At 41.7% G+C, this 21812-nt stretch overlaps 1 protein-coding gene across 1 annotated transcript in view; it reads right to left on the bottom strand.

Moving 5' to 3' along the window:
• The window catches only part of SPTLC1 (serine palmitoyltransferase long chain base subunit 1), a 324879-nt gene that overhangs the window by 272373 nt on the left and 30694 nt on the right, over positions 1–21812 (bottom strand). Inside the window, exon 4 of the mRNA XM_069227382.1 lies at positions 17684–17777. Coding sequence (XP_069083483.1) covers positions 17684–17777 — 94 coding nt within the window. The remainder of the gene's footprint in view (positions 1–17683; positions 17778–21812) is intronic.

Raw genomic sequence — 21812 nt, 5'->3', positions numbered from 1 at the left:
TGACCCATTTTGCCAAAGGAAAGGAAGTTGCCTAATTATGCACACCTGATATAGGGTGTTGATGTCATTAGACCACACCCCTTCTCATTACAGAGATGCACATCACCTAATATGCTTAATTGGTAGTAGGCTTTCGAGCCTATACAGCTTGGAGTAAGACAACATGCATAAAGAGGATGATGTGGTCAAAATACTCATTTGCCTAATAATTCTGCACTCCCTGTAGAGTATGGGACGCCAATCACCCGAAGGGTTTTTCTTACTAGAAAAAAAGCAGGAATAGAATCCCCGGTTCCTGTGCAGAATTGGAGCAACTTCTATTGCCCCTTTGCCTATCATTGAATATACTTCTTTGAGGAGCTGTTTTAACCGTGGAGATGGTGGTCCTGATGGAGTGGTATTTGGAGGCTTCTGAATGAATTCTAGATTATGTCCCCCTGGATACTATATCTAGTACCCACTTCTCTGATGTTATCCTTGACCACTGAAGGATGTGGTAAGTGATGCGGCCTCCAATCTTTGAAATACAGGTGGGGCAGTTAGCTGGTATGAATGTGTGGTTATGGTTTTCTGCCTGAGGCTCTGCCACGGGCAGCGGTTCTTCCCCACGTGGGGTGTCTATAGGCGGTAATCTGTATTGCTGCGGCTACTGTTCATACTGCTGTTGAAAACTTTTTGAGTAGTTTGATATTGTTGTCTATATGGGTGGAAGCCACCACGAAAGGAGTAACTTCCCCTGCTCCTAGCCATTCAAAATGGCAGTCTTTAGTACTGCAACGTACCCAGGGATTTGGCTGTGTCTGTATCCGCCTTTATTGATTGTAACATCTTATCCACATGCTTGCCGAAGAGGCTTTCCCCATCATATGCCATATCAAGTACTTTGAACCTCTGGCCTAAAAGAAGTAGATTTCACCCAGCCCAGTCTGTGCAACACTGCTGCCCCCGCCAGTTGTCTGAATCCCGTAACACTTACTTTGCCTCTAGTTTAGCGTCCTTGGGCAAGGTCAATGTAAGAGGACATGTCTGCCTACATTTGTCGCCCATATCTGCCTAGAATGGCTAACGAGTTGGCCGCTTTGACTGTTATTGCTGCTACTGAGGAGATCCTTTTTCCTATGTTGTCCAGACGGCGTCCTTTTCTATTTGGCAGGGATGATATTGGTATTGAAGGGTTTTTCGAGCGGCGTTGCGCCACCTGAGATATCACAGAATCCGACTTCGGTTGCACAATTAAACAAGCTGGAGAATCTTCCAGGGCTTTATACTTTTTCTCCAAACGTGGGATCTTGGAAGGCATTGTAGCTGGGTTTTTCATTGCTTTCAATCCTTCCTGCCATCTAAAATCAACTATAGGAATGGCTCTAACTGACTTTTTTGATGGTTCCTTAAAGTCATACAGGAAACAATCAGTTTAGAGAGAGAGAATGGGCAGTTTGAAACGTTTCGCCGCTCTTTCCTTTAAATTGGAATCCCCCCCGTCCTTTGGGGATGAATCCAATGGTCCTGCCAACGGTGGTGATGGTGTAGGAATCAAGCATTCGTCCCACTCACTAGGAGTGGTTTCAGGTATTTCTCCATCTTCCCTTTCTTCATTTGAGGATTGAGGGTCGTCCAGAGGTGGCTGTACGAAAGATTTTCGTATCCGGTATGAGCGCTGTCCCTGGATGGGTAGGAATGGGGGCGGGGGGTCACAGTACAGCTTGCAGGTCATACTGCTGTGTGGTCAGAGTTGTTGGTACTGAGGGTGGAAAGAAATCTTCTGTAGTAGTCATGCAACATGTTTTGGAGATCTATCACTAATGACCTTGGCATAGGGACAGAGGTGTCGGCGCGTCACCATATTCAGAATACAACGGATCTGGTTGGACTTTTGCTAAACAATAGCTGTCCTGCTGTTGATCATCCCCATCGTCATCCTAGTCCTGACATTTGATGTTAAGTTGTGACGGACTGTTGGCCACTCCCAACATCCTGTCATCTTGAGAAGATCCGTCGTCATCGGCATCTAATAAGTGTTGAGGAGGATACGGTAATACCTTACTTGGGGAGGTATGCATTGGTAGGATTGGAGATGCTTTCTTTCCTACAGTGATCAATGATAGAGGGAGAAACCTTGACATTCCTGAAGTGGTCATCGTCGGATCGGTAGTAGACGTTTCTCTAGTCGCTATGTCAGTCGTCGACGAGCCTGTCGATGGATAGGTCAGACGGTTGTGTAATGAATGGTTGAATCATCAACGGATCTCTCGTCGACAGGGTCTTCGATTTGTGTCTCGAAGGGTCTGATGTTGACGCAGTCTTAGGTGGTTTGCCTCTAGATGACGATTTCCTCATCGACACATGCGTAGCTGATGGCTGAATAGTCTGCAATGGTGCCCTTTTACTGATTTTAGCTGTTATGATCCGTGACAAGGATAGTGGTGACAACGTGACTATCATAGGGGACAGTGCTGTGGTGAACGTCGACAGTATTGTCGGCGACAAGCCTTTTTTGTCAGAGTCTGAAGAGTTTTTTTTCCAGTTTTCTCCTCAGTGACAAAGACAGAGAAGCACTTTTTGGAGGTGCTCCCCTCCCCCCCCCCAAGGTGTTGTAGGTTCTGAGTGAACCTTTACGTTTTTTAACTGAATTTTTGACGATGATGATAAGGCATAGCTTTCTTGGCCTTTTTGTTTTTCTAAAGAAAGGTTTTTATATATATTCTTTTTTTTGTAAACTTTCTTTGGAGGTTCTGCATAAAGTCTTTACTTTTAGGCCTTTTTTTTTATTTTATTTTTTTAAAAAGGGACTGAGAAGTCTGTGAGGATGCCTCACTCTCCTCAGAAGAAGGGTATTCCATAGCCTTCTGCTTTTGTAGCCATAACAAAAGTTTACCCTCTTTGTCTTTCACAGTTTTATGACTGAAGGTGGGACAAATCTGGCAATCTTTCACTTTATGGTCTGGATGTAGGCAGTAGATGCACTTCTTGTGCAGGTCATCCATATGAAGTCTTTTTCTCCCACAATTGTCACAATTTCTGAAAAGTCCTTTTTTAGTTTGTTGGGACATCCAGTCCACTGGAAATCCAAGATATCTGAAATAAATTTTCCTGTCAGAATAGCTGCAGAAAAAGAAGCTGAGCAGAGCTCAGGGAGACTCCATTCACATGACATGCTGTAGAAAATCTGAGGGAAACAGCCTCTCTTGGGAATGTCCTAGAGGATGCTGTCGCCTGATTGGGTGTAGTTCAGATTTGTTTTTTTATATTTTTATAAAACATGGATAGGCTAGAACAGTGCCTGTATAGGCCATTGAGGCCTAGTGTAATACACTTACTGCTATGTATATTTAAGGTTACTGTGGGACTCCCACAGCAACAAAGGGGATGATTCAAGCATGTGAATCTATGAAAGATCCAATACTGGAGAAGGGTTAGTTACAAACCACAAAGTCAATAGTAATCTAGGAGCGGAAGGCATTCCTACGCCAACTTTCTGAAAGTCGCTAAGACATCTTTAGCAAACCAGACAGCTATGCTGTCTGATAGTCTGCGATCTAAAACATTAACAGAATAATAAAGTTCACATGCATAACAAGCAAACTTTAAAACGCGGTGTAGGAATTTGGAATATAAAAATTAAATTAATATTCTTATCTTGATTTGTGGGATTAGTGGAAGGAGAACAAACAATCGGTGGCCTCCATTGAAGCAGCATTGGTGTGTGAAGACCTTAAAAAAAATAGATCGATTTGCCATAGACTAGTGTATCATTTTGTGTTTTAGAAATAAAACTAAAATTTGAAAACCTCCAACTTTTCCATTAAAATGTACATTTTCACATTTCTTTGTAAATTAAATAAACCTCTTTTTTGCATATTTGTTTATGTAGCTTTGAGTAATGTTTTGAGGTTCAAATCGTAGAAAGTGCTTAGACGGGGTTTCTGGGATTCCAGTAGTGATTTATTGGGGGGTTATGGGGGGTGGGGGCAATAGGTGTTGGGGATTAGAAAACAGACACAGGGAAAAAGGAAACAGATCGGACATTTTCTAGGCAGATGTGCCCTCTGGGGGGAGAGATGGGAGCAGAATCCTATTAGACACCGGGAAAACATTTATAGATGAGGAGCGACCTCCTTGGAGATGTATTTTGTTTTGTCAATACCACCCCTCCACCTCTTCCCCCCCCCCCCCCCTCCAAGGGGATGGAAGCTTGCTAGATATCTGGGATTGTATTCTGAAGAGGAGTGACCCTAGAGGACTCCAACCCCCCTGTGTATGTGCAGAGAAGGTGCAGTTGTTCCTCAGTACTGCTGTTTCTGGCAAGGGAGTGGTATTGTTTTGAGTATTTAGGTATTTGTGTGCTTTGTATTGCTTGACTTTACCTTCCAGATTACTATATGGCAGTAGTTTTACGTTCTGTACAATAAAGCTACAGTTTATTAATTATTTTACACAGTGCTGGTTATTGTGGACTTATTTCTTGTGTTACTTTCATTAGTAAGGATTATGCTAACCTCCGGTTGACCGCTCAGCAGGTTGTTGGTTTGCTTTTCAAATCTTCCTCTGATTATGGTTCTGAGACTGACTCTGCATCTGAGGCCAAAGTCCAAGAGTCTGACACTGAATTTTCTGTCCAAGAGGAATCATCTGATGACGAAAACACAATCATTGCAGAAGAGGTGCTTCTTTTGGGGGAGGACACTGATATGCCGATAGTGCAGCAAAAAGAATCTGGATTGCAGCCTGGGGCTGGAAGGCTTTACATTGTAACTGCTGAACTCTGGGTTGCCCCAAAACTGGTGCAGCCTGTGTTGCCCGCCTTTAGTGGTGCTGCAGGGTGCAGGGTCAATACCAAAAACCTTTTACCTATACATTTTTATCAGTTGTTTATGGATGATGTATTTTTGGATGAGATTGTTGACCAGACTAATTTGTATGCTGAACAGTATTTGAGAGACAATAGTGCCATGCTTAAGCCCCACTCTTGAACTAGCCAGTGGGCTCCTACAAATCTGGATGAGGAAAGTTTTGGGGGCCCTCTCGGTCTTCATATTGTTCTAATTGTCACTTGATGGCAACTGCTATATTTCCTGCAACCAAGAACCATGATTGGCATTGCTTCTGCTTTGGATGATGGATGTTGTTGCTAATGCTTCAGCATTGCCACATGGATCATCTGGATTGTGACAGTCTTTTCAAGATTCAGCCTGCCCTTAATCATTTTGTAGACCGTTCAGAGATCTATGTTCTAATGAAAGAAATAGCTGTGAATAAGTCTTTAAACCTGTTCAAGGACCTTTCGGTTTTAAGGGAGTACATTCCTAGCAACAGGGTACAAGATGTATATGCTGTCTGAGTACAGTACAAGATATGCCTTTACTTGCAGGGTATACACTGGAAGGGATTCTTCTATTGATCTCCTGGTGGCCTCTCCATTTTCGTAGTCCCTAAGAACATTTTGTGGGAATTGAGTACAAGGCATGTTAACAAAGGTCACCATTTATACATAGATAATTTTACACCAATGTAGAAGCTATCAAGGAATTGTTCAAAGTAGACACTGTTGCATGTGGCGCAATCCGCTCTAACCGTTATTGTTACCCTAAAGGGCGTGTGTGTAAAAAAAAAAAAAAAAAAAAAAAACACTTCTAAAGGGCAGTGGAGTGCCTTGCGTAGTGATGGACTTCTGGAGGTAAAAGTTTACGACAGGACAGACGCCCACATGCTAACAATCATTCATGATCAAAGTACTTCACCTGTGACTGTTTGGAGTAAGGTTGCTGAAGCACGCAAACCTGTGTGCATTTTAGACTGCATTAAGCACATGGGTGGTAGACAGAGCAGGTCAGAGGTTGAAGCTTTACAGTGCTGTTCGTAAGTCATACGTTTGTCATAAGAAGCTGGCTGTCCATTTGGCAACTTTCAATGCTTTTGTCGTAATCAAGGATTGTTCTCTAGATTCAAAGACAAGTTTTGTTCAGTTTCAGCTGTCTATAATAGGCAGCCTTGTTGTAATGGAGCAGAGAAGTGTTCCTGGAGTTGGGAGTGGTGGTGGATGTGGCTAGATTGAAAGTTTGCCAGTTTCCTGATTACAGTCCTCCCAAACCAAAAAAAAATAAAATAAAAAATACTTTTCCTGTATGAGATGTAATGTCTGTGATCAAAGAGGTGAGGAAAAGGAGAGTCATATATAGAGCCCGAGTGTCCTTCTAATCCTAGGCTATGTGCGCCCACATTTCTTATTAAACCATATCACACACAACTCAAGTATAGGAAGCAGCAGTGAGAGTAAAAGTTAACTGACTGGTCTGTATAGTTTTACATTTTTTGTTCAGTTTCATGGCTGGCCGGAGTTCGATGTATTTAGTTAGACCTGTTGCATTTGTAGTGCTAGTTGGTTTTTCATCTCCTTCAAATTGGTTTGGGTGAGGGATGAGGATGCAAGCAGCAAACATTTTTATCAATGAAACTGAGAACTGCATTTTCTTTCTTCTTCTAAAATGAAAAGCATGGAGCAACATTATTTGTTGCATGCTACAGGCCATTACAGGAAAGAAAGAATCTCTACATGCTTCAGCACAGTACCACATTAAAAAAAAATATATATATATATATATATATATATATATATATATAATCGATTTACATAATTTGTTTCCAATATCTTTTGGCAAAAATACTAACTGCTTTTTGTGCTTTTCACAGTACATATTCTGCCTTGATTCTTTTTGTCTATAATTAACATGAAAGAACAATGCACTAAGGATTTAAACAGTTTGTGGGAAAGAGGATTGTGTGACCATGTATTATAAAGAATCAAATTCTTTTTGCTGTACACTGACTTATATTGCAAGTTGCCTTGTAGTTTCAAGACCTTATAAAGAAACTCTACCTTCGGCCTCCTTCCTCTATTTGATCATGGAAAACCTGTGACTTCCAATCTCGTTACAATGTATGACAGGACATACTTTATCCCATATGTTATCGTGGTCACAGACTTAACACTCTAAACAGCTTTTCTCTAATAAGAGTTGATTCACTAGTTGATAATATGGCATATGCTTAGTTCATGTGTTTCTGGTTCTTTGTTCCAAATTAGGAGAAGATCAATAAAAATAAAAAAATCCAATGTTATTTTATAAAAGCAGTTTGCAGGATAATCATATAAAATTGCCACGTTGATTTTGTACACCACTATACAAAATGTAGCAATAGGAAAAATGTGTTTTCAGAATAGATCCTTTCTGTGATTTGGAGAAAATCTCTTCAATATTTTGGTAGCAAACAGTCATAAAACCCCATATTTGCCACAGTCAATTTTATGTTGATCTGTTTTGTTGGGATGTGCAGATTATCAATCTGATCAGTGCTGTGTACATGTGCAGTCAGGCTGCAGTTGCTAGGCAGCTGACTGTGCAGGGTTTAGTTTTGGATGGTTGTTGTAGACAGCACCTGCAGGTATGTTCCTCATCTCTTTGCAGCAGGTAAGAAGCCTTGCACAAGTTTCTAATCTGGGGCCAGTCTTTCTCTTTTTGCAGTCTTTCTCTTTTTTTTGTCGAGGTGGTATTGTGGGGTAGGAAGCTTATTAGTCCTTCCAAGGGGCTAACTCCCAATAAGGGTTCTGAATGGAATGGGGCTGCCTTTGTTCAATGAAGGTGGCATGTGTTGTCTTCTACTGCTCCCCAAGGAGCAAGGGTGCTACCTGGATTTGCGTATCCATGGGGTTCGGATTCCCAAGGTATCAGGCATTCCTTCTGCTGCCTGGCTACCATAGTTTGTACTCACTTCATGTTGGGCTTTACCTCTAAAGGCATGGGTCTATTGTTTTTTGTGAACAGTCTGAGCTGGTTACAATGATTCTCCCCAACCTCCTGGATCTTCCCAGTAATAGCTATAGACTATGCTTAGCCTGTTGGTTAGTTTAAGCAGGTAAATCCTGTCCTGATGGCTCAGTTTGACTTTTCGTCTGCAAAGGAAAGACCCGACTCCTACTTGTATAGCAGGCTGTATTCTATGAGGCTTATGCTGCACTCTCACGCTTTACGATGTATCGTTGTCAGTTGCGGCAGTGGTATCTGTATTTTGCCCTGCTAGTTGCAATGGCGCAACACTAACTTCTTTAAGTTGTTTCCTTCAGGATTGTCAGGGTCTCTGCCTTGGTGGATATCGCCTGGAGCTATTTGCTGTTAAAGGACAAGCATAGGGACGCTGCTCAGAAGTCTGCCACCTTCTATCTTCTGGTTAGTGGAACTAAATTTACTGGGGTCGTCCAGGAGCACCCTTTGCTAATTGTGCCAAGTCAGAAGTATTTTTGTTTAGTCTGTAGCAACATAAAAATTTCGCAAGCCTTCTCTTAGGAGGCAGCTCTTCCAATCAAGTTTCCATCAGGGAAGGGATATGGTATGCTTCCTTCTCATCTGGAAGCAGGGCTAGCCTGGGAAGTTACTCTGACAGGGAGACATAGCCAGCATTTGCTAAGGCTGGATATGATTCTTTGTGGCCGTCTGTGCAAACCATTACTCATAAGCCAAACGTAATGTTTATCAGATCACAATATTAATGCCAATAAATAATATACAAAATCGCAGTGTAATTAAACAACACATCATCAAAGCAATTGCTGATACTACAGTCACAGCTGTCTTTATCAGAACAGTAACTTAATATGGCTCTCACCCATAAGATGGTTTACAACATTTGTGACAGCATTAGATTCATTCAGGGAGAGGTCATGAACATTACATTCAGTGTGTGAGTTATGCTGTGCATGGCTGCTGCAAAAGTTATGGAGGACATTCCTAACCACAACTTGCTAATACCAGTAGTTTTTCAGTTTTAATTGTAGCTATAGCTGCACTAACTGTTGCAATGCTATCTTAGCCAGCTTAGCTTCAGGTGCCGTCATACCGGTGGCGCAAGTATTTTTCCACAAAGCTTGTTTTCTACACTGAACGTGAACTTCTCACCTGAGCAGGGAACATATTGTGGGGGATACAGAAGTGATAAAAGGGTACCAGGGTGAGAATGTTTTCAGCAGAGAAAGGTGCAGATCTGTCTCAGGAATGCGCATTGGGGCCTGACCACTTCTTTTGCATGTTCGACACAGAGCAAGTACAGCCAACATTAGACGTCAATAACCGAAGGGAGAAACGGATTGCTAGAATCTTCCTCTTGAGTTACTTTAAGGTATATAAAGCGGGGAAAACTGAACACTTACACAGAAGAGCTTGTTTTGGGAGTGGATGCACTGCTTAATCAGATCCCTCGGGGGAAAGTTCTCCTGTTTCAGCTGTTCGCAAGAATGATGATGGACCTAACCACCATGGTAATGCATTTTTATTCTTAATTAACTAGCTTGGCTGTGCATATATGTATTCACTGCATATATTCATTTTTGATCTATTGCACTTTTTTCTGTCTGTCATTGTTTAACTGCTGTGAGTATTTTGGCACTTACACGTGTTTTACTGCATTCAAGTTAAATGATGATGTTCATATTTTCGTGTGCTTTTATTTGGCATCTGGGAAGTGCCTTAAAAATCACTCAAACAGTGCTGAATTTCTTGGTGCAGTTTCCTTTCAGTTTGAAGCAAAGCAGAACAATTTGGCATAGTTGTTTGCAGGATATGAAGTAAAAAGATTTAAAAAGTGAAAATGTTTGGCAAAAAGTTAAAGGCAGTTTACCAGGTGCCAAATGACATATCAGGGTGGGGAAAGAGCACCCTATGATGTTCTTGCAAATGAATGGGCATGTTGTGCAGGGTTATGTGAAAACTGGGATGTATGTATTCTGGAGGCTGAACCAATAAATGTATTAACTTGTTTGCAAAAAGTGCTGGTAGAGTAGGGACAATATATCTATTTTAGGCAGACAGGGCTGGATCCTGTTATCTGCTTACAGAAAAACGCATGAGAAATGTGCTCAGTTAGAACAAGAAAATCAGCAATTGGAGAGGCAGCTAGTTCAAGCTAAAAAGAACGTAACCATGCGGTCTTGTCAGAACAAATTACTGCACGATAAAGTTGATATTTATCAGTCTGATGCAGAGAAAGCAGCCGTCCACGTCGCACACTATAAATATAAGCAATGCAGGGGGAAGAGTGAATAAAAATAAGGTTAATTTAGCCATTGCTAAAGCAGGGCTAGACTGGAATCTGGACGCTTGGGATGCAAATATTTGGGACTCCATAGATTTTTCAGATTCTAATGAGCAGCTTTGTAAAAACAAAGCTGTTCAGAGCGAGGCAGATGAACAGAAAATAATTCAGGCGCAGCCCATACACAGACAAAAGTTGCAGCATGGACTCCAGTTTCCTGTTGGGGGGCTGCTATGGATTCTTTAGAGGAAATGAATGATAATAGACAGATTGAAGCACAGATCTGGGGAAACAGTACTTACATGCAAGGTGCGATTATTTGACACAAGAGCCTCTGGAGTAATGCTAGATGTAGGAGATGCTCTTAAGTTTTGCATATTTAGCACTGATCCCACTGTACAGGAGCGGTTTAGGGGCTATCAGGGTAACCAGCAGATCACCCTACTGCAACTAGCAGTCATAGGGTGTAACCATAAGGATCCTACAGAGTCAGACTGGCTGCAAAATAAGCCCTGGTATACACTGAGAGATGCAATGCAGAGAATTGAGAGAATGAAAACTGCTTTTTTCCTGGGTGATGCTCACCGTCTGTTAGACGGACGGCTCTCTGTATCAGTGCAAAACAAGATAATTTGCTTTGCTCCTCCAGCCTCAAACATATGATAATGACCCTATTACTCTATCAGACAGGTAATCCTTTAAAGGATGTGCTGGAGGCAGTACGTGAGTTATGAGAGCTTGGAGACTGGATGAAACCTGAGAGACCCTCGAAGTCTGAAGGTCACACAGATTATAACAGTATCTAGGAGACATATGTTTATGGCACTGCTGAAGGATGGTATCAACAAAGAACAGATTGATGGGATAGATACCAAGAGTCTGTGGGAGATGTATCGCAAGCGGAGGTTGGACAGAAAGGAGGGAAGCAGAAAAGTTAAAAAGCAGGATAACAAACGAGTGAATCAGGGCAAGTCACAAACACAGGAGGAAGGAAGGAAGGAAGAGAGAGAGATGGAGAAAAATGTTTCTGCACTGGGAAAGGAGGAGGAAGATTTGGACACTGGTTAGTTAACTGCTAAGATCTGGGAAGGAGAGGAATCTCCTCGCAGATATGACAGCATATATCCAGACTTGACTTGGGAAAAAGTTGACAGGTTCAAATCAGATTAGTAAACAGGCCAAGCTTCGGTACTGAGATGGGCTCATGAAGATAACAGACCCCATGTTGATTCAGAAATTCATTTGGAAACATAAAAATGTCAAAAGGTCCAGGCATTGGAGGACACCAGAGTTGAGGCCTTGTTAATATATGGAAATCCAAAAATGTTTACAGGTCAGCACACCACCATCACAGGGTCGGGTGGAAAGCAAACCCCCGCAGTGCAGACTAATGTTCAAATGAAAACAGGGAGAAGGCCTAACAGAATACACTGTTTTGATTGTGCCCCTTCTAGAGTATATACTTGGAACTGACATTCTGAAAGAGGATGACTTTATACTTCGATGATTGTTATCATCAATTTGGATTAATGAAATACATTTCAGTGGCAACCGTGAGGGGTAAAGATACCCCCAGTGAAGGTGCCCCCAGCATCCAAGGAGGTTTGTTTGAAACAGTACCGAATTCTGGGAAGGCATGAGGAGATAAGTAAGACCATACAGGCTTTGACAGAGGCAGGTGTGGTTGCCCCAGTCACCACTGAGTGGAATAATCCTTTGTGGCCCGTGGTCAAGTCAGATGGGAGCTGTAGAATGATGATCTAATTACCGCAAATTGAACAAACATACACCCCCATTGACAGCGGCAGTTCCAGACACCATCGCCCAGATTGAAAGGATATAAAAAAAATAAAGAGACCTGGTATGCAACCACTGATATAACCAATGCTTTCTTTTCCATAACATTGGCCCCTGAGAGTCGGGAACAATTCTCCTTTTCACACAGTGGAAGGCATATTAAGATGTTAAGGTTCCACATGGGGAATGTACACAGCCCCACCATCTGTTACCGGCTGGTGGCAGAAGACCTGGATGAAGTATCTGTCATTTTAGGGGTGCAGCTGTTTCATATCAATGATGTGGTGATTCAGAGAGAAACAAGAACAGACTCAGACAGGGTTATGGAACCTTTGAAGAACAAAGGGTGGATCATCAATCCAGATAAGATGCAAGGGCCCTCTAAACATGTGAAATTTCTAGGAATTCAGTGGAATCAGGGACACGGGGTGTTGCTGCAGGTAAAACAGAAGACACTAGAATTTGCCACACCCCGTAATAAACAGGAAACTCCGCAATTCATTGGATTGTTTAGTTTCAGAAGACAGCATATCCCTCACTAGAGTCAGATTTTGGCCCCTTTGTACAAGGAGACTAGAAAAAAGAATGAGTTTGAATGGGGAGAGCAGCAGCAGTGTGCGTTTGAGTTGACAAAGGAGGCAATTCAGCAGGTGTTAGACTTGTGGCCAGTACAGGAAGGAGACATTGAATTACATGTAACCGTTCGTGGCAATATGCAAATTGGAATATGTGGCAAAGACAGGAAAGAAAGAGGGTGCCCCTCGGCTTTTGGACCAAAAAGTTAACAGATGCTGAAGAGCGATATACTCCCTTTGAGAAACAGTATCTAGTGTGTTACTGAGCTCTAGTGGATAAGGAGCAAATTACCCTAGGTCATAATGTAATTTTGAGACCTGAAATTCCAACAGTGCAGTGGGTGATGAGTTAACCAAAAACTCACCGAATAGAATCCAGAAGAAGCCAGAATTATAAAATGGAAGTGGTACATACGGTACAGGGCCCGAGGGGGACCAGCAGGGACAGCGTCCCTTAATGAACAGGTGGTACAGGCCCCTGAGCAGGATGATGAGAGGGTGCAGGAGGTACTAGAGATAAAAAGATACACCTGTTAGATGGGGTGAGCCATTTGAATCCGTGTACCCTGAGGATAGGAAGCATGTATGGTTCAGCCAAGTATGTGGGGGTCAAGAGACATTGGAAGGAAGTCATAAACCAGTCACTAAGAAGCTACTTTTCACTACAAGAGAGTGAAGTAGTCAATACGCAGAGTTGTACGCTGTATATCAAGAGTTCAAACAGGAACTCCTTGGGACATGTCACATATATACTGATTCTTGGTCCACCGACAATGGGTTAGCAACCTGGCTTCCCACATGGCATGCACATAACTGGAAAATACATTCCAAGGAGGTGGGGGGCAAAGAATTGTGGCAGGAAATTTGGGAAGTGCTAGAGCAAAGTACTGTTACTGAGTATCATGTTGATGCCCACTGTCCCACTGATTCACTATAACAATGGTTCAGTTCCTTTGCAGACGACAAAGCCAAAATCTCAGAGGCAGAAATGGCAACGTAGGATTCTGACTTGGTTGGGATGGCTAAATGGGTGCACCAAAACATGTGGACATCTGGGAGAGAAGGCCACTAACAGGTGGGCTGAGATTAGAGGGATGCCCATTTCCATAGACTTGATAACAACAGTGATCATGCAATGTCCTATTTGTGAACACACATAACAGATCTGTCCCACAAACTGTCATAGGCCAGTTGGGGAAAGGGAAGTTGCCAGGGCAGATATAGCAGATTGATTACATTGGGCCACTACCAAATAGTCGCAGGTGTCAATCAGCGTTCAGATTGCGTACCCAAGTAAGCGCACTACTCGGTTTAACACCATAAAACCTCTGGATTTGTTCATGTTGATTTACGGAGTCCCACTACAAGTCCAGTGTCATAACGGGTCACATTTCAAAAGGTAAGCTGGTTCAAGATTATTGTTCACAACACAATATTGAATGGATTTATCACATTCCATACTACCCACAAGCGGCAGGCCCGACTAAGAACGATCGGCTTACTAAAATCCCAATTACGAAAGTTGTCTGACAGAAGTTCGAGAAACTGGAGAGATCATTTGATGGGGCCTTGTTTATAGCTAATGAGGGACCCTTGACAAATGCAGAAACACCATTAATGCGAATGTGAACTCCAGCATTACAGATAAAACCCCATGTTGCAACCAATACTACCATGTATTGGGAAGACAAAAACAGGAGCCTTGGCTACCTACCGAGCCACACCAGAATCTGCAGGGCTTGATTTGCATGCTTTGAACATGTACAGATTGAAACCAAGAGACATGGCGCTTCAGGAAACAGGTGTTGGAATGCAGAGTCCCGAGGAGCAATTCGGTTTAATTGCTCCTTGATCTGGGTTGGCACCGAAAGGTATTCAGGTTCAGGGGGTTGTGGTGGAAATTGTGATTGATGCAGTCTACCAAGGAGAGTCTAAAATATTCTATTAAACAGCAGAAATGTGGATTTGATCCCACTACATAGAGACAAAATTACTCAGATAGTTATTATTCCAATGTATGAAGGAATAGTTAAAAGGTGGACTGTGCCAGACCTTCTTACAGCACGTGGGGAGGGAGGAATTGGCTCAAATGACAAAAGGCCTGGTGCTAAGGTGTGGGTAGAATCCCCAAATCATCCTCCTGAACCAGCAGAAATGATAGCCAAAGGCAGGAACTACGTGTTGTTAGCCATCAAACCAGGACAGGAAAAGTGGTAGCACATACCAGCTGATAAATGTTATTTGGGAGAATTATCATACTTTTCTCTTTTACAGATCATACTACAAGGTGTCTTTGTGCTGTCTGGTCTGTGCATGGACGAGTCTGGAGGGACTAAAAGCCCCAGCTCCGAAGTGATTGACCGACCGCGTCGATTGACACCTTTACTGCACCAAAATGAGAACGTTTGGATACATCTGGCCCGCACCGTGCTCAATCGATCGGATTTCTGCAGGACAAACATGAAAAGTACTGTTGATGTTATCTCAACATGTTTAGTCGCTATACCAGCTCCTGCCAGTGTTTTGCTGCAAATCTTTAATGCCCTCAAAGATGGAGCAGTGCAAGAAACTGATGCGTTGACACTTTGTGCCCTACTAATACTGTAGGTTTTGTCAAGAGACAGACGAAAAATTGAATAATCTCACACACGTAATCACTTATATTACAGCAGAGATGTCTGCTATAACCTAACCTGTGACACTCGAATTGTCAACGGAGTCTCCTCAAGAGATCATGTGGGATTGAGTGCCATGTCAACAAAGGAGCGATAAAATGTGTAAAATGTCACCAACAGCATGTCTTGTGAACACATCCTGACTGCTGCCAGTCACATCAAACATGTTAAACTACCAGCTGGGTGGTTTTTCTCTTGTGGAAATACCACCTATACGTACATTCCTTCCAAGTAACCAGAGGACCATGTGCTTTTAAGCGGTTAGGACTGATGATGTTTCAATTTCATTCTGTGCATACTCGACACACAAGGGAAACAGTTCAACTATGTGAAGACTGTAATTCAACTATTATGTAAATCAGAAATCAATTCTATAGCAGGAGTTCCAGGATTAGTTGCTTATAATACTTGGGTTATTAACAAATTAGCTTGTTTGATGGTCAAGACCACCAACATACCTCCATCGCTTCAGCAGAGTTATTTCTAGATATGAGGCACTAGAAAAGCTGCATTGCAAAATAGGGCAGCCATTGACTATTTACTATTGAAGCACAATCATGGCTGCTCAGAATATGAAGGCATGTGTTGTTTGAACCTGTCAGACCATTCCAAATCCATCCCGTCCCATATTGAAGCTTTACATGAATTGCTGAAGTGAGTAAAAGAAGATGTAGATAAAGGGTGGTGGGATTGGATTACCTGGCTGGTTGCCCGATTTTGGACAATTGCGCACTATTTTAGGTGTAATACTCATAGTGATTTGTATTATAATAATGCTATGTTGCTGTATACAATGCATACCTAACCTGATTGCAATGTGTAGACCAAAAAGGGTTACTTTTATACCAGTATACTATGAGAGACATTGGTATAAGAGTGGAGCGTAATGCTATCTGAAATTAACCTCTTAAACCATCTTGACCACAGACTGAATTTTGTGCTTAGCTTCAGGTTCTGTCACATCAGTGGCACAAGTATTTTGCCACAAAGCTTGTTTTCTAACCTGAACGTGTTGTTGCTCTTCTCACCAGAGCCGGGAGCATACCGTTTGGCATGCGGAGGAGATAAAAGTGTACCAGGGTGAGGCTGTTTTCAGCAGAGAAAGGTACAGATCTGTATCAGGAAAGCGCACTGGGTCCTGGCCAGTTCTTTTGTGCGTTTACAATACAGACCATGTACAGTCAGCATTTGAAATCAATAACCAAAGGGAGGGTTAGATTGCTAGAATCTTCCTCTTGAGTTACTTTAAGAAATATAAAGCGGGGAAAACTTAACACTTATACAGAGAAGCTAGTTTTGGGAGTGGACACACTGCCCAATCAGATCTCATCGGGGAAACTTCCCATTCAGGGCTCCCCAGCTTGATGTTGGCAAGGATGAAGATGTTGGCAAGGATGAAGATTCAACCCCCAAGGCAATGCATTTTTATTCTTAATTATCTAGCACGTATACACACACTTTCACTGTATATATACATTGTTGATGAACTGCACTTTTTCTGTCTGTTACTGTTTAACTGCAGTGAGTTTTTGCCACTTACAGATGCTTTACTGCATTTAAGTTAAATGCTCATATTTAACATTTCTTGTGCTTTTATTTAATATCTGGTAAGTGACTTAATAAATTAATTACTCAAACTAAGAGTGCTGCATTCCTTGGCACGGTTTCCTCTCAGTTTGAAGCAAAGCAGAGCAACTGTTTTTTTTGTGTGTTTTTTAGGTGAATCTGAGTTTTTTTCCTTGCATACATTGAGATTATATAACCTAAGCGAAGCTTAATTACACTTTAATCTTTGTATATATATATATATATATATATATATATATATATATATATATATATATATACACACACACACACACACACCTTTCTCATCAAGTTAAACAACCTACATACAGTAGTTTCATTGTTTTTTTTACCAAATAACTTAGTTTAAAAAGTGTAAAAATCATTATAAATTAATTAAAAACAACTCCTATCAAGGTATGTTAAAATTAAATGGAAATTAAAATGTTAGTGAGGGTGGATGATGTTAACAGAGACAGCAGGCTGAAGTCGACCCAGAGTTATAACCATACACCCTAACATACCCAAATCATTTGTTGTTGAAGACATTTGGCAGGTCTGGTGGGATTGGGTTGGGGGGGAAAGGACCTGCAGATGGGTCAATTATTTGAACAAAAACCTGTCAGTCACAGGTGGTGCCTGCCACACATCTCTGATAAAACATAACAATGGAGAGATACATACTTCAAGAAATAAATGTTTATGAAAGGGATCTGACACAACATTTTCAAGCAAAATAAAACATTGACATATTTGCAGAAAATTCTCAGTAAATAATTCAAGAACACAACACTGACACCATACCTTGATCCCAGTTTAATAACCTTAAAACAATTAAGCTGAATAAACTATCTTGCTTTGCACACAGAGAACATAACCTAGCAACGAACAAGAAATACTTGAAAATTTCATCTGAAAAAAACATGTTTTCAGTTATAGCACATAAAACTAAGTAACCTGCAGGACCAGGTTTGCAGAAACTTTACTCACCTTAATCCTTTCATTATCCAGAAGTCCAAGGAAATTAAAAGAAGCAAAGTTTATGCACTCTTTCCCATTCACCACAATGTTGTGGCTTGGAGAGCTACAAACAAAATGTAACAGGAAATGCATGTAAGAACTGAAATAGAAAACTGAAAAGTATGCAATACATAATCCTTTTTGCATAATGTACTTTTTTAATTTATGCACTGTAGGAGACTTCACTTAAGTCAAACACAGAACGGATCTGCCTAATTTTTTAAAAAGTATGCACCGATAAAAAGCAAAAAAAGCTGTCATTTTCCAAAAGCAAGAGTAATCTTCTCAGGTTAACTTCCCCCATATTCTTCCTTCTTATAATACATTCCTACTTTCATATCAAACAGACACCATTACAGCATCCAACCTCAGAAGTGCTGCAAATGAGACCTCAAACTCAGAGATGAAAATACATGAAAGATAATATATGTTTCTGAATGAATGAATAAGTGGTAACGATGTTCTTTATCCTTTAAGCAGCCATCAGATTTCACATCACAACATGCCTTGTACTGTCACAAATATTCAGTTCATTTTAAGGAAGCAATGTAGGTTTTTAAAATGTATTGAATATGTTGCTGGTGTTTAAAAAGGAGCTACCTGGGACGTTTCCCACAATACAGAACTAGGATATGTAAGATTTCTTGCTGTACATTAGGATCGTCACTAATAGCCACATAATAAAAACAAAATATAAAGTTCAGCCCAAAAAAACAGTCTCTAAATTTTAAAAGGCAAGACCCAATAAGCAGTACCAATTCTCCCTTGTGTGCAACCTAATGTCTACCAGGAAGGGACATGCTGGGTAGCTGGAGATACAAAAACCCGTCAATGGAGAAATAGAATGTTTAAACAGCTGCAATCGCCCATTTATTACTCATTGTTCTTTGAAGAAGCCTCAATAATGCCACGAGGGCAGTTTACACTTTTTTTCAGCTTGGTGATGTCCACAAGTGGCAGGGGCATCAGCAAGTGTTTTTGTTAATGTTGTGGGGAACTGCAGGGAGCCCAGCAGCACCCCAGCAATGTTGAAAAACAAAACCACAAAGCCTCCCCCCAGTAATAATAATAAAAAAATTTAAAAAAAAAATAGAAGAAAAAGAAAAGAAAACGCAGGCGAAGTTCACACTTTTTCAAAAACACTCCTAGCTAAAGCTCTATGTTCTTCAGCTTGAATGAAAGGCTATCCTGGGATTGTTTTAGGATTGACTTTTGAGGGCTGCAAAATGTTAAGACATGTTTGTTTTACTTTTCAAAAAAAGAAAAGAAAAAAAAAAAGTCTGAGTCTTTCTTTTAATATTTTTTCAGCCCACAAAACGCAATCATAAAAACTATGTAAAAGAAAGACTGACATTTTGATATTATTTTTTTTAATTAACACTTTATTAAGCATATTTACAGTTATCACCATTATTAAACATTACATTGTGTGAAATATAGAAATGTGCATTTGATTGAAAATATTGATTTTTGGACAAAGATGATGGATCCGACACACACACACATATATATATATATATATAAATTTCACTGAAAACTAAAGTTACAGGGAACAGTGAATTTATATATTTTTGTTTTACTTCAGGTTATATATAATTACCATATGTCAATGCAACCACTACTGTGGAAGGCAGGCCCGCAGCCATGCCCTGTGGCCATCCCCGCCAGCATGCACCCAACCCCACGCCACGTCTGGCCAAAGGCCTGGGGTTGGTATGTGAGTGGTTGCATTTTTTATTCCCCCGCTGTGCTTCAGATCTGCGGATCCTGCGGGGGCTGTGCTGAGCGCAGCAGTGGATCAGTCAGCCCAAAAAAAATGTGGGCCAATTTGCTTATGAGGTGTCCTATGGGGGTCAGGATCCCTTTTTCTGTTTTCTCACTTTATTTGTTCCTTCACCGGGCCAAGAAAGAAGATGGAAGCCACAGCTGTCCTTTCAGGTTGTGGCCAGACGACCAGGGCCTTACTTTTCCTTTCAGATCCACAGATACCCCGGGTGGATCCACGAAGAAACAGTGTCCCTAAGTATCTATAATTTACTTCCTTTATGTACTCTGGAACTACTGAACAGATTTACACTAAATTACTAAAAGGGCTCTTTCTAGACCAAGCTCACAACTTTCTGCCAAATTCGATGTAGTTCTGTTCAGCAGCTTGAGCTGCAGGTGTGCATGCTGGCGGGGTTGACCACAGGGCATGGCTGCGGGCCAGCCATCCACAGCGGTGGTTGTATTAACATATGGTAATTATATATAACTTTAAGTTAAAAAAATATATAAATTGCAGGTGTGTCTAGAAACTTCAAAATCCCTGTAGACATTGAAGGGGAAAAAGTGTTTTGGGACCCCTCTTTTCTCGATCCCTGCTTAACGAATCACCACGTAAATTTGCAGACATCAGCTAAAGTAACTAATACAATACTTTTGAAAAAATCATGGAGCTCCTTCAAACAGCGACTAAGTTCTTAGCAAAACAAAAAATGCTTCATCTATGAGAAAAGTTGGTACTAACTGTAGTTACTTACTGGCTATCGCCACTAGGTAATAAATACATGATATGACCATGCCTCGATAAAGCCAATAGGCCCACTTTTATATTTTGGTGTTGTGACTCTTTGAAAAAGTGCAGAGCCAAGAAGGTGGGTGTTGCAGGAGGTAGGGCCAATGGCTGTTCGCAGCAGGGGTTTTACACATGCAGTGCGTTGGGTGGAGGACCTGGCAACAGGCTTTTGGGGGGGGGGGGGGGGAGGGAGGAGGTGGCTGGGTGGTAGGATGGTCAGCCAATTAAAAAGTAGAAAAATTAGTCTCCTTCCTCTCATTACAAACTACCCTCTGCCCAAGGTGAGCTAAGGCCTGGGGCGATAAGGTATTTGTATTATTTGGGGCGAGGTGCACGTGCCCCTCACAGGCAGGGCACAGAACTTGGCTCCGGCTGTGTGGAAGCAAAGGTGTAGTGCTGGTTCCCTCCAGCACCCAGCATGGTGCTGGCCAGGGAGAAGGCAGGGGCCACGTGCGCCTTGGGGCTCCCCGCACAGTCCCTAAAGTGGGAAACTTTGTGGGTGCCCCCAGGTGGGCAGCGGGGCACCCACCAACTGAAGGGGCCAACTCCCACCAGGAGAGCTTGCTGGGGCCATGGACAACCTTTGGCTCCCGCTGCCTCCCCCCACCCCCCCCCCCCCCAAAAAAAAAAAGCTGTTGGTGCCTGGGGACACTGGAATGAACACTTGAAATGCTGCCACCCACCTCTGCACCCACAAATGGTGCCAGCTGGGCCCCTCCCATCAGCTCCCAAAGGAAAATGAATGATTTGGGTGTCCCAGGTGGGAACTCATATGCAACATGGGCAACAGAGCGGTTATTGAGCCCAGTCTGGCACCTCTTTTTTATTAGCAGTACAGGCGGTTTATTAAGGATTCTTCGGGGAAGCACTGAGACTGCTTAATAAAAACAAACACAGACATGTACAACCAGCACAGCAAATATTTCTATAGGCTTAGCAGTGTTCATATTAATAAAACCAATTTAAAATTATGTAATCAAGTAGTCCCTACTGTACCATTTTCATATTTGCCTACAGTCATGGTAGATGGTCAGATCCTTGCACTATCTCACAGTAAGTAGCACATTTCCAATCTTAAGATAACTGAAAAGTGACTTTCAGATCCATTCAATTTAGATACTGATGCTTTCTGGATCATTCTGACATTTTATTGGGCTGCTATTTAGAAATATCTAATTTACTGAGCTGATTTTCAGAGCTATGGGCTGTTTTGGGTTCCTTTATTATGCAACTGATATGTATCACACTATTGGCACACTGTCCTCAGTCACAATGCTCTAGCCCCGCTTCCCGCCCCCCTTTGATGTCCCTCAATTCTCAGTTTTAAACCTCTCATTGAGTCCTGATCTTAGTTGCTTTGGAGTTAGGTTTACACTTATGTCCACATAAAAACACATAAGCATGTATGTTATGCTTCTGTTTAGAGATATTCTGATGCAAAATAGAAAGGCCCACTGGAATTATGCCACTGTGAGGGACGTGCTGATTTTCGCATGATTACAGATTAAGCACATTTGTCACATTATCTCTCATCTGCCACAT

This window comes from Pleurodeles waltl, chromosome 1_1 (genome assembly GCF_031143425.1).
Source record: "Pleurodeles waltl isolate 20211129_DDA chromosome 1_1, aPleWal1.hap1.20221129, whole genome shotgun sequence".
NCBI lineage: Eukaryota > Metazoa > Chordata > Amphibia > Caudata > Salamandridae > Pleurodeles > Pleurodeles waltl.
This window is presented reverse-complemented; position numbering and strand designations above follow the sequence as displayed.